This window comes from Ranitomeya variabilis, chromosome 5 (genome assembly GCF_051348905.1).
Source record: "Ranitomeya variabilis isolate aRanVar5 chromosome 5, aRanVar5.hap1, whole genome shotgun sequence".
Lineage (NCBI taxonomy): Eukaryota > Metazoa > Chordata > Amphibia > Anura > Dendrobatidae > Ranitomeya > Ranitomeya variabilis.
The window spans coordinates 551,821,236-551,837,679 of NC_135236.1; the positions used below are offsets into that span (position 1 = coordinate 551,821,236).

The 16,444-nt window shown below is 49.7% G+C and overlaps 1 protein-coding gene across 3 annotated transcripts in view; it reads right to left on the reverse strand.

The window, feature by feature from the left end:
* The window catches only part of LOC143776480 (uncharacterized), a 194,601-nt gene that overhangs the window by 33,807 nt on the left and 144,350 nt on the right, over positions 1-16,444 (reverse strand). For all 3 annotated transcript variants that reach the window (XM_077265909.1, XM_077265911.1, XM_077265910.1), the window contains 2 exons: positions 4,455-4,545; positions 2,990-3,190 (listed from right to left, as the gene is read on the reverse strand). In XM_077265909.1, coding sequence (XP_077122024.1) covers positions 2,990-3,190; positions 4,455-4,545 — 292 coding nt within the window. The remainder of the gene's footprint in view (positions 1-2,989; positions 3,191-4,454; positions 4,546-16,444) is intronic.

Consider the following 16,444-nt stretch of genomic DNA (forward strand, 5'->3'; position numbering starts at 1 on the left):
AATTATTCCAGCTTAAAAATGTAATGATTTGCATGATCTAACTCACAATTTTGACTTCGAAGAGGTTTTCCCATGAATAAAGTTTATTTTAATAATAGACTTTTTTGAAGAAAAAAAAATGCACTGTTTAATGGCTGTGTCTGACCATCAGGAACATGGTCTGATCAGAGCAGATCTCCTGGGCAGGGAGGATGCAAAAGAGAATATACAGACAGGACAGCATAAAAATGATTAAATTAACTTTTTTCGTAGGATCACCCTTTTAAAGACTCAAACAATTTTGGCCTTAAGGGCAAATGGCCTTTTTTCAACATTCCCCACACAGCTTTATGCACTCCAACTGAGGTCTTATATTTATGCTCAATGTATATCTGTCGCGCCCCCTCCACCGCCGCAGGGCCGAAGGGTACCCGGTACCGGGCCTCTGAGTCTCTGCTTCTGGGGTTGTCACGGCGGCTAGGCCCCGGTCCGTGACCCTGCCGTGGGGCGCACAGTAGAATGCAAGGTGTGGGTGTTGGTAGTGATGATAGCGATGTAGCGGTGCAGTTGTGGGGTGCAGGTCGCAGTAAATAACAAGGACACCAGGTTGCAGTCTCTTTACCTCTTTACTGGAGATCTCTGAGTCCTCAGTCCAGAACACGGTTCACCAGGCTACGCAAGTCCAGCCGGTCCAATGGCACCTCCAGAGTCCTCCTCTCAGGTGGAAATCTGTGCCTTCCTTCTAGCGCTATGTGTTGTAGTCCTTCCCTGCTGTGCTCACGGAAAGTGACCCCACAACGGTTGTGTCTGTTTCTTAAGTTCCCTCACAACTCGATTTGATGTTCCTCTGTAATCCACTCCTCCCTGTATTCAGGTTGGAATGGCACCCGTTTGTCAGGTAGGCCTGGAGTTCTTCCGGGACCCTAGAGACGCCTCTCTCCCGCAATTGCCCCCCAAGACTTCATAGGTGATATGTGGTAGACAGCCCGCCTGAGACCGACTGTCCTGCCGCTGTTTGGAGTATGGCTTGAAGCTGTATTCTAATCCACTCCCTCGGCGTTCCGGCCACCGGTATTGCGCCTCAGCAGGGTGCTGCCTCTTTCAACAAAACCCCTGCTGGTATTCTCCTTCTGCTTGATCTCGTTTCTCACTCAGCACAATCTGCCTCGCTTCTAGTCCTTTCTTGGGCACCGCCGCTAAGCTGAGCAGGCACGGTCCCGTTACGTTCTCTCAATGCCAAGCCTCTGCCAGGATCCCACCCCTGGCAGAGACCCTACAGTCTCTCCCTTCACAACACCCTCTGCCACAGGGTGTTGCTCTGTTCAATCCCGTCAGCGTTCTCTCTCTAACTTCCTGCCTGACCCCCAGTTTACCCACTATGGTGGGGAGTGGCCTAATGAATAGCACCCTTAGCTCCCCCCGGAGGCCCTGCTGTGAAACATATTGGTGTCTGTGATACCTGATTGGAGGAACTCCTTCAGTGCCATCGAACGTACCATGGCTCCCCTTAGTGGCAGAGCCACAGTACTGCAACGACCAGGACTCTGGGGCGCTGCATATATGCTACTCTGTATTCAAACCAGTATACCATCTATAAGTCCCACTATACAGGTTACCTAGGCAGGCTTCCACTAAAGGAGGCGGGTGGACAAACGCTATATAAGGATAGGGCTTCATGGGGAACTCCAGCCCTGACGAAGAAGGATCGTATCCTTCGAAATGCATTGGATTGGATATCCCTATATGCGCCCGCCCATTAGCTGTGTGACGTCACATTACCTGCCATGCCCCTTTCACACTCCGCCACAGCTTCAGCGTTGCTTTCGGCTGGGGCACGCTAAAAGTTGGCAGTTCCTGCCTACTCCCGGCGCCCGGCAAGGAGGGCCTCTCTGGGGGAAGCAAGCTATCGCACTACCGCCCAGCTTCACGGTCCTGTGTTGCGGAGCCGGTTACACTGATTCATTTGAAGAGGACTAACACATCTCGACATCTCAAGCCACCTCTATCTCGACAACCAGTAAGTGCACTATTACATGGTTAAAATGTTTTTTGCACACAGAGTGTTGTCTCTGTATATACTTCTAATGTATAGACTCTAACACAGGAGCATTACTCCATAGCGCAGGGGACAAACCTATATTTAACTGTTTCCACTATACAGACAGGGTGTTACACAGACCCTGTCATTTCACCAGCAGCTGAATCTCTATTCCAATCCCCCCCTTCCTCTCTTTCATTCAGTGGAGCGCCAGTGTGTATCCATTTCTATTTAAATGGCAATTTTTGTCTTGTATTTTTGTTCAATCATAACTTTTGTTTTTAAAGTAGCCATTTAAGTCTGTGTTTTCTCTTTTTTGAATATCTGTAAATATATTCAGCATACAGGGCCATCAGGGCATTTCTGCCCTTACTGGCTTTTGGGGCCTGGTAAGGAAGGGGGGCCCGGTCCCCAGGGTTCTGGGTGGCTCGGTTATCCTGGCTCCCAATTTGGAGACATATGGTGCCAGAATGAGAGGACATATGGAGTCAGGATGGGAGGACATATGGGGCCAGGATGGGAGGACATATGGGGGAATGATGGAGACACATGGGGGAGGCAGGATGGAGACATATTGGGGTCAGCATGGAGACATATCAGGCCGGAATGAGAGGACATATATGGGGGCAGGATGCAGACATATGACATATCGGGGAATAGGATGTAGACATATGGCAGGTGGGCAGGAGGAAGACATATGGTGGGGCAGGATGGAGAAATGGGTCAGGATGGGAAGATATATATTGGGCCAGGATGGGAGAACATATGGGGACAGGATGGAAACGCATGGGGCATGATAGGAGAACATATGGGAGCAGGATGGAGACACATGGGAATGAGACATTTTATTTACCCTTCTATATCACTAAAGTGCATTTGATGTTCATATTACTAGGTGGAATCATTTTATTGTAAGGTTATTACAAATATAGAAATGCCTAATGTAGTTTAAAGCAGAAATGTAAATCTTACTTTGTATATCCACAGAACTTTTCCTGACAGGTAGAGGGTCTCTGATTATTTAATATTATGCCCTTTCTCAATACCCCTGCAGTCCCTGGCCGTTGAGTCCTGGATTGAGGCCTCTTGTTCTGTTCTGCCACTTGCTTCTGTAGAAGACATCGCAGTCCTCTTCTTTCTGGCCTGGTGTCTTCCATGTTGTACGACTCTTTGCTGTATGAGCAGACTTATAATGTCAAAATCTAATAATATAGATCATGTAAGTCACATAGAAATGTACTAAAGACTAGGTAAAATAGGCAAACTGAGATCAGGCCCAGTGAGAAGCAGTGACACAGGACTTCAGGACAAACGGAGCTTTTCCTCTGTGGTTATATATAGTTGTACAATATTATTGTATATTCTTTACATTCAGGCACAAAACACAAATGCACAGATGAGCACAAACTAAATGCAAGCTTCTTGACTCTACAGATGGCAAATTACCAACTGCCCAAAGCAAAAATGAAAGGGATGTGTGTTACCTCCCACCAGAAGAAAGTGTCCAGCTAGACACTAGCAGACCTCAGGGGCAGAATCTCCTAGACCTAGATGATAGGGTCTCTTAGGCTTCTCCCCAACTACCTTTTAAAGAGGTCCTGTCACCATGTGAAAAGTGGCCAGTTTTGTCCTCAATTTATTCCTGCTGCTCCTCTGAGTATTTAGTTTAGGTTTTTTTTAATCCATCACATGGTTTTATAGATATATAGCCTTTATATTTAGTAATAATTTTTATGTTCTTTACCAAATGGGCAGTGTTAACAATGTAATAATTCAGAGCAGCCTAAACATCCATCACCTATCACACAGAATCCCACCAGCTTGAATTACCACTGGTGCCAGATCTTGGTTTTAACCTGCGAGACTCAGCCGTATCTCGCTGTGTGTGATCCCGGCCTTAGGCAGATTAAAAAAAAAAACTCCTTAGGGCTTTGTTCATATGCAGCATTTTTGCTGTGATTTTTGCTGCGTTTTTTTCTGCAGAAAAGATGTGTTTTACAGTAACAGCAAAACCTATGAGATTTCTGAAATCTCATGCACACGCTTTTTTTTCACACAGAATACTGAAGACTGCAGTGTTTTTTAAATCTGCAGCTTGTCAATTCTCTTAGAATTTTTGAGCTATTTTTTCACACATGTAAAGCAATAAGAAAAAGGTTTTGCTTAGTTTTTCCTGATTTTTTGCTGTATTTTTGGTGAGTAAGACTAACTCTATTAAGCATGGGATGTACTAAAGATAAATCTGTCTAACAGCCACAAATCATGCAGCTTACAGGGACTCGAACATAATATACGAGCACGCCCAGAAGCCCAGATAATCCCCGAGCGTGGTCGGATAAGACATTATCTGAGCACGTTCACTCATCACTACAAGATACTCAAGTTCGAATAGCAAGGTGTATATGACTTTTCTTCAACATAGAAATATAGAATGTACCTGTAGGTAAAGGGAGACAGATCATTTTGTTTCCATTTCTTCACAATACCACTGCTGTCGCCGGTGAAAAGTAGCAGCAATTGTTTTGCAGCTGGAAAAATAAAATCATTACAGTGAGTACACCTGGCAGTTTGCACATTTTCCATTCACAGTATCGGAAACCTTCTATCCATACACACAGCCACCTCTTCATCCGGAACTAGAGACCAGGATTAATGACGTGTTACCTAACTGATATGCCTGTAGCTCCGTACATGTTGTTTGACCCTTCTGCCGGAGATATATTTTGGGAGATTTTTTTAATCATCAGCCTCTGCCAAAAAGTGGTGACGTATTCCACTGTATGGGCATGCAGTGACACGTTGTCAATAGAACCTTTTCAGAAAAAAATACTTTGCTTAGTGTATACTTCTCTTTAGAATAGTGTACTACTATTCGAGTCAACAAAATGAAGAGTATGTGCAGTATATTGATCTAGTGTATGCCAAAAGAAATGTTTTTGGTGTGGGTGCGGTGTATGGAGCCTTCTAGTGGATTAATGCACCAGTAGCCAAATGTATCTCACAAACAGTAGGTATTAGAGACTAAAATGGATATCAATAGAAAACTCCTTTAATTTCTCAGCCACCGCCATATAATTTTTTTGGCCTTTGAAGGAAATTTTTTTAACCTTGAGACTTTTTCCAGGAGCTCTTCAGATACAAGACCCCAGTGAGGTGCACATTCATGATGCATGTACACTTGCTCATTTCTTGATAATCTGACAGTCTAAATAGGTGGCAATTACCCAACAAAGGAGCAAAATGCTAGTATATCAAATAAAATAATTAAAAAAATTATTGTTCTCGGCAGCACAAAGGTCCCTCAATTGGAACCATAACATCTACAGTGTTTGCTTTCCTACGGCAGCTAGGGACCTGACAAATATAAGTTCAATAAACGTTTAAAAATAATATATAAATAAAGTATATTTATAATTATATTATGCCAGGAAAATATTTGTGAAATAATGAACAGCTAAATATGCTCCAACAAAAGAAGGCTGGATTTTGAACATAAAGAAATGCCGCCTTAGAGTTGCAGAGAATAGAGAGAAAAGTCTGGATTGTTATTTTTAGCGCATGAATAAAAATAACAGCATAATAACTGTTTTTTGTCCTGCCGTTAACAAAAATGTATTAAAATTAAAAGGGAATTTGGTATTTTCCTCATACAGGTTTAATCTGCAGGTTAATAGTGTTCCAAAGCTGCCCGGCTGCCATTCTGAAAGGGCAATTAATGGGAAATAATTCACTTTATTCCTCCCGGGATCTGCGGCCTGTCAGTCATAAAGGCGTGATGGAATGACTTCAGTCACTGCTCAGTGCACAGTGAGTGCTGGCTGTAAGCAGGCTCCGGCACTTTCATTGACAGCTCACTCTATAAAAGCTAAACTAAAAAAAAAATGAACTGACATTGTAGGTTTCTTCAGCTACAAATGGGGGAGCCAGGATGCATATCTATGGGGGATGGGGGGGGTCAAGATTTATATATGGGGGGCCAGTATGGCTATATGATGGAGCCAGGATGCATACAGTATATATGGGGGAGTCAGGATGGATATATGGGGGAGGGCAGGACAAAGGACCCAGATGCATATATATGGGGGGTCAGGATACATATATGGGGGGCACGATGGATATATGGGGGTCAGGATAAGAGACCAGGATGGATATATGGGAGGGCCAGGATAGATATATGGGGGGCAGGATGGATACATAGAGGGGCCAGGACAAGGGACCAGGTTGGGTATATGGGGAAGCCAGGATGGATATCTGGGGAGGCCAAGATGGATATATGGGGGAGTCAGGATGGATATCTGGGGAGGCCAAGATGGATATATGGGGGAGTTAGGATGGATATACAATATGGGGGATCCAGGATGGATATATATAGAGGGGCCAGGATTGATATATGGAGGAGCCAGGACAAGGGACCAGGATGGATATATGGGGAGCCAAGATGGATACATAGAGGGGCCAAGATGGATACATAGAGGGGCCAAGATGGATATATGGGGGCCAGGATGGATATATGGAGGGGCCAGGATGGATATATGGAGGAGGGCAGGACAAAGGACCCAGTTACATATATATGGGGAGCCAGGATACATATATGGGAGCACGATGGATATATGGGGGTCAGGATAAGAGACCAGGATGGATATATGGGAGGGCCAGGATGGATATATAGAGAGGTCAGGGCAAGGGACCAGGTTGGATATATGGGGATGCCAGGATGGATATCTGGGGAGGCCAGGATCGATATCTGGGAGGCCAGGATTGATATATGGGGGAGTCAGGATGGCTATACAGTATGGGGGATCCAGGAAGGATGTGCCCTGCTGGTGCATTTGTTTGGAGGCTTCAGCAGGTAATCATCTCTGCTTTTTTCTCTGTGATTTTTTTCAATTTTCTGGAGGATTTTTAAGTCCTCTTTGTGCGTCTGTGAGCTTTTACTCAATGTTTAGTGTAGGACCGGCAAAATGTAAGGACCCTTGATGCGGGTTGCCGGCTTACATATTGAGGCCCCAATATAAACTAATACCTTACATACATTTGCAGCACCCCAGAGTCCTGGTTGTTGCAGTGCTGTGGCTCCGCCACTACGGGGCGCTATGGTGCGTCTGATTGCACTAGGGAGTTTCTCTGATCAGGTACACTCACACCACACTTCACACTCCGGCCACCAGGGGGGGTGGTCCTATCTAGTAGGCCACTCCTCACAACTCTGGTAAAACTGGGGGTTGGACAGGAAGACAGGGAGAAGTAGCTGGGAAGAGCTAGTGAGAGGACCTGTCAGGGATGGGATCCTGGCAGACTCCTCAGAGCAGAACTAACCAGTAAACAACGGGAATACAGAAAAGGAGAAATACCAGAAGGGGTCTTGCTGTTAGACCGAGGCAACATCCTTCTGAGGCGCAAACAGTCGGTGGCCGGAACGCCGAGCAAGTAAGAGACTTTAAAGGGAACCTGTCACCACGTTTTTGGAAGATGGGATAAAAATAGCGTTAAATAGGGGCAGAGGTGGGCGTTACATTAGTGTGTGTGTTATGCGTTTATTACCCACCTAAGTTGCCGAAATAACTTTGCAAAGTCTCCGTTTTCGCCTGTCAATCAGGCTGGTCAGGTCACATGGGCGTGGTGTCTTCCCCCAGATTTGGCGTAGTTTTCCGTTGGTGGCGTAGTGGTGTGCGCATGCCCAAAGTCCGGAATCCTCTTCCAGGGGATTTAAAATAGCGCGGTGTTCGTTATTGCATTGGTGATCGGTGGGCGCGGCCATCTTCCTTTGGCCGCGCGTGCGCAGAAGCGGCGCTCTGCTGGCCGCGGCTTCAGGAAAATGGCCGCGGGATGCCGCGCGTGCGCAGATGGATATCGCGGCGGCCATTTTCCTGAAGCCGCGGCCAGCAGAGCGCCGCTTCTGCGCACGCGCGGCCAAAGGAAGATGGCCGCGCCCACCGATCACCAATGCAATAACGAACACCGCGCTATTTTAAATCCCCTGGAAGAGGATTCCGGACTTTGGGCATGCGCACACCACTACGCCACCAACGGAAAACTACGCCAAATCTGGGGGAAGACAACGCCCATGCGACCTGACCAGCCTGATTGACAGGCGAAAACGGAGACTTTGCAAAGTTATTTCGGCAACTTAGGTGGGTAATAAACGCATAACACACACACTAATGTAACGCCCACCTCTGCCCCTATTTAACGCTATTTTTATCCCATCTTCCAAAAACGTGGTGACAGGTTCCCTTTAAGTACATTGCAAACCACGGCAGGGCAGCTAACTACAGGTTGGCTGTCTCACTTAACACCTAAGCAGACAACGGAGGCAGCTGTGGGAGAGGGGCGACTCTAGGGTCCCGGAAGAACTCCAGGCCTACCCCGTCATACGGGTGCGTCCTACCATATCAACTGGAGGACGGAGAAGGAACAGTAGAGACAGAAAGAAACAGTTGTGAGGACTATCCCGGGAGCTCAGCAGGGAAGAACTACAACACACAGCGCTAGAAGGTAGATACTGATTCCCACCTGTAAAGAGAGCTCCTGATGTGTTGTTGGACCGGCCGGTCTCTGAAAACCCAGTTAACAGCGCTCTGGACTGAGGTCTCCCACATCTTCAGTAAAGAGGTAAAGAGACTGCAACCTGGTGTCCTCGTTATTTACCGCGACCTGCACCCCACAACTGCACCGCTATACCACCGTTAACAGCACCTATTTGCAACGGACGTCCCCCACTGACAGACAGGGCCACGGACCGGGTCTAGCCACCGTGACAACCCCAGGACTGAGATCCCAGAGGCCCGGCTCCGGGTACCCCTCGGCCCTGTGGCGGTGTGGGGGCGCGCTCCAAATCTTGGCGTCACGAACAGGATCTACTTAAGCCTGAAGAATCAGGTCATGTGTGCCTAGAGACTGTGATTTGTCGTGCTTGAACTGTACTTTATTGAGAGAACTGTGTGCTACTGCTTGCCGCGGAAAGTTACCGCCAAAATTCGCCATTGCCGCGCGCGGAGGGAGGAGCCTTAGCTACGTGGGCGGGATCGGCCAAAAGAAGCGCGGAACGGAAAGCGCGGTGAGACGCCAATCCCGGAAGAGGAACTCCGACCTCCAGCAGGTTAGTGGGAGGAAGGGACGGCCATGTCCGAGTCGGGAGGAGAGGAGGTGGCGGTCGCAGCCGCGGACGCAGGGGCAGCTCCGGTCCCCGCAGCGGGCGAAGCCGCGGCCCTAATACCGCCACTGGCTGCCGCAGAGCCCGCTGCCCCCATCAGCCAGTCGGACACCGCCGCTAACGCAAAAGCCATAATGCCCTTCTCCATGCCCTACCTGCCCGGAGCGACCTGGCTCCCACGATACTCTGGGGAGGCGCATACATTCACTGACTTTAAAGAAGGGCTCTGCAGCCTACTCGAGTTCTATCCCCTAACCGAGCCTCAGAAGGTCCATATGATAACCGGTCAACTCTTTGGGGCGGCTCTGAGAGAAGTGAAATCCTGGCCCGCTGAGGATAAAGGAACTGCACAACAGATTTTTGCCAAGCTTAAAGCCACCTTTGATACTCGCACTGCCACAGAGATTAAACTGACTTTCTATGGATGCAAACAGAGGTCGCAGGATAGCTTACGGGACTATGCCCTTAATCTCCAGGAAGCGATGCGGGCCATTAAGCAGAGTGACCCCGGCAGCATGCAGGATGAGGATAAAATCCTGAAGGAGCGGTTCATCGAGGGGCTCCTGTGTAGTCACCAGCGGGGCCAATTGCACTTCCTGGCCATGCAAAATCCAGACTTGACTTTTGCGCAGTTTAAAGATAAAGCTATCCAGGCATTGCAGGAGCGGCAGCCCAGCCGCGCAGTGCCACCCAGGCACCCCGCTCTCACCTACCACCAGGAGGTGGCATCGGATACCCCAGTTGCCGCGGAGGCCGACGCCCAGAGCTTCGAGGACGACTCCCCTGCAGGACTCCGTCTCCAGATGCAAGAGCTAACCAAGAGCGTTGCTGCCCTGGCCTGGACGGTGCAGTCCCTACAGGAGGCCCCCAAAGAGAAGATCCAGTTGGCTTCCAGCCCGGAGGATGTCCCTTGGATGCGACGGAGGAGGACTCCGCCGACCAGGAGCCGGCCCGACGATCGCTTCCACCAGGATGGACGACCCATCTGCCGCCGCTGTCATCAGGTGGGCCATCTTGCAAGGTACTGTCCTTTAAACGAGCAACCCCTGGGGCAAAGGGCCAACCCCCAGGAGTAGGACGGTCAGGCCCGCAGCATTGGAGAACCAAGTATATTGGAGGACGACCAGTTCTCCCTGTAGTGATTGATGGAATCCCCTTGAATGCTTTGTTGGACACCGGTTCTCAGGTGACGACTATACCTTACGTGCTCTACAAACGGTATTGGGAGGACGCTGATATTACTCGTGGCCCTGACGATGATTTCACCATAATCGCCAGTAATGGTCAGCCGTTGCCACAAGTGGGGTATAAGGAGGTCACCATCAAAGTGGGGCGGGTGGAATTGAAAGCCCAAGGGATTGTGATTGTAGATATTGATCGTCGAGAATGTAATCCCATGATGACTCTTTGTACTAATGTTATAGAAAATTGTCTTGCAGAAGTGATTGTTTTGTTGCAACAGGTGGCAGAAAACGCTGGCCACAGTGAGCAACGTGCCCTGCAGAAGGAAATCAGAGCTCTGATGCAGAGACAGCAGGTAGAGCTGACTGGTGGTGAGATTGGTCGTGTCACTGTAAGTGATTCAAACCCCATCGCGATACCTCCCAAGAGTGAAATGTTAATATGGTGTCGAGCAGCCATAGGCCTCAGGGGTAAGGACTACCAGGCCTTGGTGGAACCTGTATATTCAGACAATAGGCCTACTGTTCTGACAGCCCGGGGGGTGGTTGACGTCCGACAGGGGAGAGTGCCCGTACGTGTCCTCAATTGTGGGGAGGAAGAGGTCCACCTAACCAAGTATACCACGCTCGCCAAATTGTTCACTGTCAATAATAGTGTAATACAGACACCTGAACCCTTGGTCCCGTCAAACGTGGCGGAGAACAAAGGTTCTGCAGAGCACTCGAAAGACTGGTGTCGGGAACTGCATGTGGGCACTGACTCCACCCTGTCTCATCAAATACAGGGGGCTTACAGGGTGGTACACGAGTACGAGCAGGTATTCAGCAAACACCCCTCAGATTTTGGGCAGGTGAAAGGGATCCAACATCACATCCCCACGGGAGATCATCGACCCATAAAAGAGAGATATCGCCCTGTACCCCTAGCTCATTACCAGTGTGCCAAGGACATGTTGCGGGAAATGAAGGAGGCTGGGGTGGTGAGAGACAGCTGTAGCCCCTGGGCAGCTCCGTTAGTCCTCGTTAAAAAGAAAGATGGTACAATGAGGATGTGTGTTGATTACAGGCAGTTGAATCGCATTACACATAAGGACGCATACCCACTGCCCAGGATAGAGGAATCTCTGGCTGCTTTAAAATCTGCTAACTACTTCTCTACCTTAGATCTCACCAGTGGGTACTGGCAGGTTCCTGTAGCGGAGGCGGACAAGGAGAAGACGGCCTTCACGACACCAATGGGTCTCTGCGAGTTCAACTACATGCCCTTCGGACTGTGCAATGCTCCAGGAACGTTCCAGAGGATGATGGAGTGCTGCCTAGGACACATGAACTTTGAAACTGTGCTGCTGTATTTGGATGATGTCATTGTCTTCTCTAAGACCTACGAAGACCATCTGAAGCACCTGGCCGAGGTGTTCGAAGCCCTGTCCAAATTCGGCTTAAAGGTGAAACCGTCCAAGTGTCATCTGCTCAAACCTAAAGTGCAGTACCTGGGCCATGTGGTGAGCGCTGAAGGAGTGGCCCCAGACCCCGACAAGGTCACAGTGATCAAGGACTGGCCAAAGCCTAGTGACCTCCACGAAGTCCGGCAGTTCCTCGGGTTGGTAGGTTACTATCGGAGATTCATTAAGGATTTCACTAAGAAGGCCGCACCCTTGCAAAATCTGCTGGTGGGCCAACCAAAGAAGACCAAGGGGAGGAAAACCTCCTTTGATTGGAACGAAGAGCTGGAGGAATCCTTCACCTGTTTGAAGTCGGCACTGACGGGAGAAGAGATACTGGCTTACCCCGAATACGATCAACCGTTTGTGCTGTACACAGATGCCAGTAATGTGGGATTAGGAGCCGTGCTGTCCCAGGTTCAGAACGGCAAAGAAAGGGTGATCGCTTACGCCAGCAGGAAACTCCGTCCCACGGAAAGGAACCCTGACAACTATAGTTCCTTTAAGCTGGAATTCCTGGCCCTCGTCTGGGCAGTGACAGAGAGGTTTAAGCACTACCTGGCCTCCGCGAAATTCACCGTCTTCACGGACAACAATCCGCTAACGCATCTGGGTACTGCCAAACTCGGGGCTTTGGAACAGCGGTGGATGGCCCGGCTGTCCAACTATGATTTCACCATCAAATATCGGGCAGGACACCAGAATGCCAATGCCGATGCTCTGTCCCGAATGCCCAATCTACCAGAAGTGGGAGAAGACCCGGAGGCACTTGAAGAGGTGGAGCTGCCTGCCTTCCATCGCCCCAAAGCCACTCAGAACTCTCACCATGTGAAGAACAGGCACAAGAACCAACCGGATGCCACGCTGAATCCCCTGCCCCACCACGGATGGGCAGAAACCCAGGATAGTGACCCCGCGGTCCGTCAGGTGAAGGAACTCTTGACGCAGGCTGGGTTGCACCCTGGCCCAGATGATCCACAAGAAACTCAACAGCTGTGGAAGGGGAGAAGCAAACTGTTTATCCATGATGGCAAGTTGTGCAGGAGGAGCATCGACCCACGTACTCATGAATTGGTGTGGCAGATAGTGGTGCCAAGGCGAGATGCGCCCATGGTTCTGGGAGCCTACCATGATGGAGCCGGACACTTCGGATGGAGGAAGCTGGAGAAGCTGCTCCGAGGGAGGTTCTATTGGATTGGCATGAAGAGAACCATTGAGAAGTGGTGTCGAGAGTGTGGTCCGTGTAGTCTGCGAAGGAAGGACCGTGACAGTCAACGGGCTCCCCTGCGGCCTATCATCACCAAACGGCCGCTCGAACTGGTCGCGCTGGATCATGTGAAGCTGACGCCTAGCCGGTCGGGCTATATCTACGCCCTTACCATCGTGGACCACTACTCCAGGTTTTTGGTGGTTGTGCCTGTCAAGGATCTAACAGCTAGGACTGCCGCCAGGGCCTTCCAGCAGCACTTTTGTAGACCCCATGGCTACCCAGAGAAAGTACTGACCGATCAGGGGCCTGCATTCGAAGCGGAAGTGTTCCAAGAATTCTGCCAGTTGTACGGGTGTAAGAAGATCAGAACTACACCGTACCACCCCCAAACCAACGGGATGTGCGAGAAGATGAACCAGGTAGTAATCGATTTATTGAAGACCTTGCCTGTGGAGGAACGGAACCTGTGGCTGACAAAGTTGCATGACTTGGTGGATATGTACAACCACATCCCAGTAAGTTCCACCAACTGTACTCCAGCGTACCTGATGCGAGGAAGGTCTAGTCGGTTACCCGTTGATCTGGACATGGGGGTCCTAGTACCCGAAGATACCTCGCCGGAGGCAGATTGGGATACAGAAAGGCAGCGAAGATACCGCGAAGTACAGGAGTGTGTGGAGAGAAGTCTCGCCCAGGCTAGGCAGAAACAAGAAAGGGACTACAATCAACACGCTCCTGCGATTCCCCTGTCACCTGGTGAGCAAGTGCTTAAACGAAAGAGGAGGTTACACAAGCTTGATGACCAATGGGAAGCGGAACCGTATACCATCTTGCCATCCGACTTCGACAACACTAAGGTCTGTCTCATCAGCAAGGACAGAGGGGAGACCTCGACAGCGGTATCCAGGGATCACCTTAAGGTCTGCCCCGATAAGTTGAAAGAGAGGGGCACGGCCCCAGAAATCTCCCCGCCGGTGGAAAAGGAGAAGATGTTCCATACTGTCCTTGGTGACTTTCCCCAGTCCTGGACTCAGATAAATCAGGCCATCGCGGTACCTGTTCTAACGTTTCCACAGCCGGACCCACCAGAAACAATGGTGGTACCAGATCATCTGGTCCCGCAACCTCAACAAGCCTTGCCTGAAGAAGCCATGCCAACCGTTGAACCGGCAAATCCTCCCTCTGCTGTCAGTGAGCCTGCCGTACCCACTGTTGATAGCAGCAGCTCTGAGAGCCCCAACCTGCCAGTGCTACCCAGACTCACTAGAAGTGTAGTTAGAAAACAGCGCACTACACCAGCGGTAGCAAGCATAGCGGGCCCTGTTAGACCAATAGCAACCCCTGCGCTGCGAAGGTCCACACGCAGCACTCAAAATCAAACTCCCCTCCGCTACAAAACTTGGAGGTATTGATAGGGCTGCTATGTAATTGAAAATGTTTGTATGCATATCCTTTTGTTACAGGTTTTTAAATGGACACTAGAGTAATGGACGGTGAATTGCTCAACAACTTCCACAAGGGGGGCCCCTTTGTTTACCCGGGGTCCCCGCTGTTTCAACCACTGAACTGAGAGTCATAAACTGTGCATGACCAAACTTTCGCAACGTTCAAGAATCCTCACCTCCCGTAAAGGGAAGCTCTGTTATGTTCAATTGTTATGCTATTTCAAAAATTTGTGTGTTTTCTGTTAACATGTATTATTGTTCTTGTTTTCCCAGTCCCGGAGTACTGGATTTAACCGGGGGGAGTGCAGCACCCCAGAGTCCTGGTTGTTGCAGTGCTGTGGCTCCGCCACTACGGGGAGCTATGGTGCGTCTGATTGCACTAGGGAGTTTCTCTGATCAGGTACACTCACACCACACTTCACACTCCGGCCACCAGGGGGGGTGGTCCTATCTAGTAGGCCACTCCTCACAACTCTGGTAAAACTGGGGGTTGGACAGGAAGACAGGGAGAAGTAGCTGGGAAGAGCTAGTGAGAGGACCTGTCAGGGATGGGATCCTGGCAGACTCCTCAGAGCAGAACTAACCAGTAAACAACGGGAATACAGAAAAGGAGAAATACCAGAAGGGGTCTTGCTGTTAGACCGAGGCAACATCCTTCTGAGGCGCAAACAGTCGGTGGCCGGAACGCCGAGCAAGTAAGAGACTTTAAGTACATTGCAAACCACGGCAGGGCAGCTAACTACAGGTTGGCTGTCTCACTTAACACCTAAGCAGACAACGGAGGCAGCTGTGGGAGAGGGGCGACTCTAGGGTCCCGGAAGAACTCCAGGCCTACCCCGTCATACGGGTGCGTCCTACCATATCAACTGGAGGACGGAGAAGGAACAGTAGAGACAGAAAGAAACAGTTGTGAGGACTATCCCGGGAGCTCAGCAGGGAAGAACTACAACACACAGCGCTAGAAGGTAGATACTGATTCCCACCTGTAAAGAGAGCTCCTGATGTGTTGTTGGACCGGCCGGTCTCTGAAAACCCAGTTAACAGCGCTCTGGACTGAGGTCTCCCACATCTTCAGTAAAGAGGTAAAGAGACTGCAACCTGGTGTCCTCGTTATTTACCGCGACCTGCACCCCACAACTGCACCGCTATACCACCGTTAACAGCACCTATTTGCAACGGACGTCCCCCACTGACAGACAGGGCCACGGACCGGGTCTAGCCACCGTGACAACCCCAGGACTGAGATCCCAGAGGCCCGGCTCCGGGTACCCCTCGGCCCTGCTGCGGTGTGGGGGCGCGCTCCAAATCGATATGTGTTTTTTTTGCACTTTATCTTGCAGGGCGCAGTCAGACCAAGATGGCTCTGTAAACTGTAGGCCTCTATTCACACAGCATGCATTTTGTAGCACTGGGTGGCCCGCCTGTATGTGCGTTAGTAATAGGCTGTAGACCAGATGCTCTGCATTGCTTGTGTGAACAATGCCACATACAGACTATCATCGCTTATCTTTCTGTGCACTAATGCCAAACAGCCAACACTGGATTGAAAGTGGTTGATTCATCTGTATTTTTTGCACCTGTTTTTTGCCATCATTAATCGGGTCCGATGCGCCCTGCTGGTGCATTTGTTTGGAGGCTTCAGCAGGTAATCATCTCTGCTTTTTTCTCTGTGATTTTTTTGGGATCCAGGAAGGATATAAAGAGGGGCAGGGATTGATATATGGAGGAGCCAGAACAAGGGACCAGGATTGGTATATGGGGAGCCAAGATGGATACATAGAGGGGCCAAGATGGATATATGGGGGCCAGGATGGATATATGGAGGGGCCAGGATGGATATATGGGAGAGTCAGGATGGATATATGGAGGGGTCAGGATGGATATATGGGGGAGCCAGGATGGATATATGGAGGGGCCAGTATGGATACATGGGGGAGAAAGGATGGATATATGGGGGAGCCAGGATGGATATATGGAGGGGCTAGGATGGATTTAT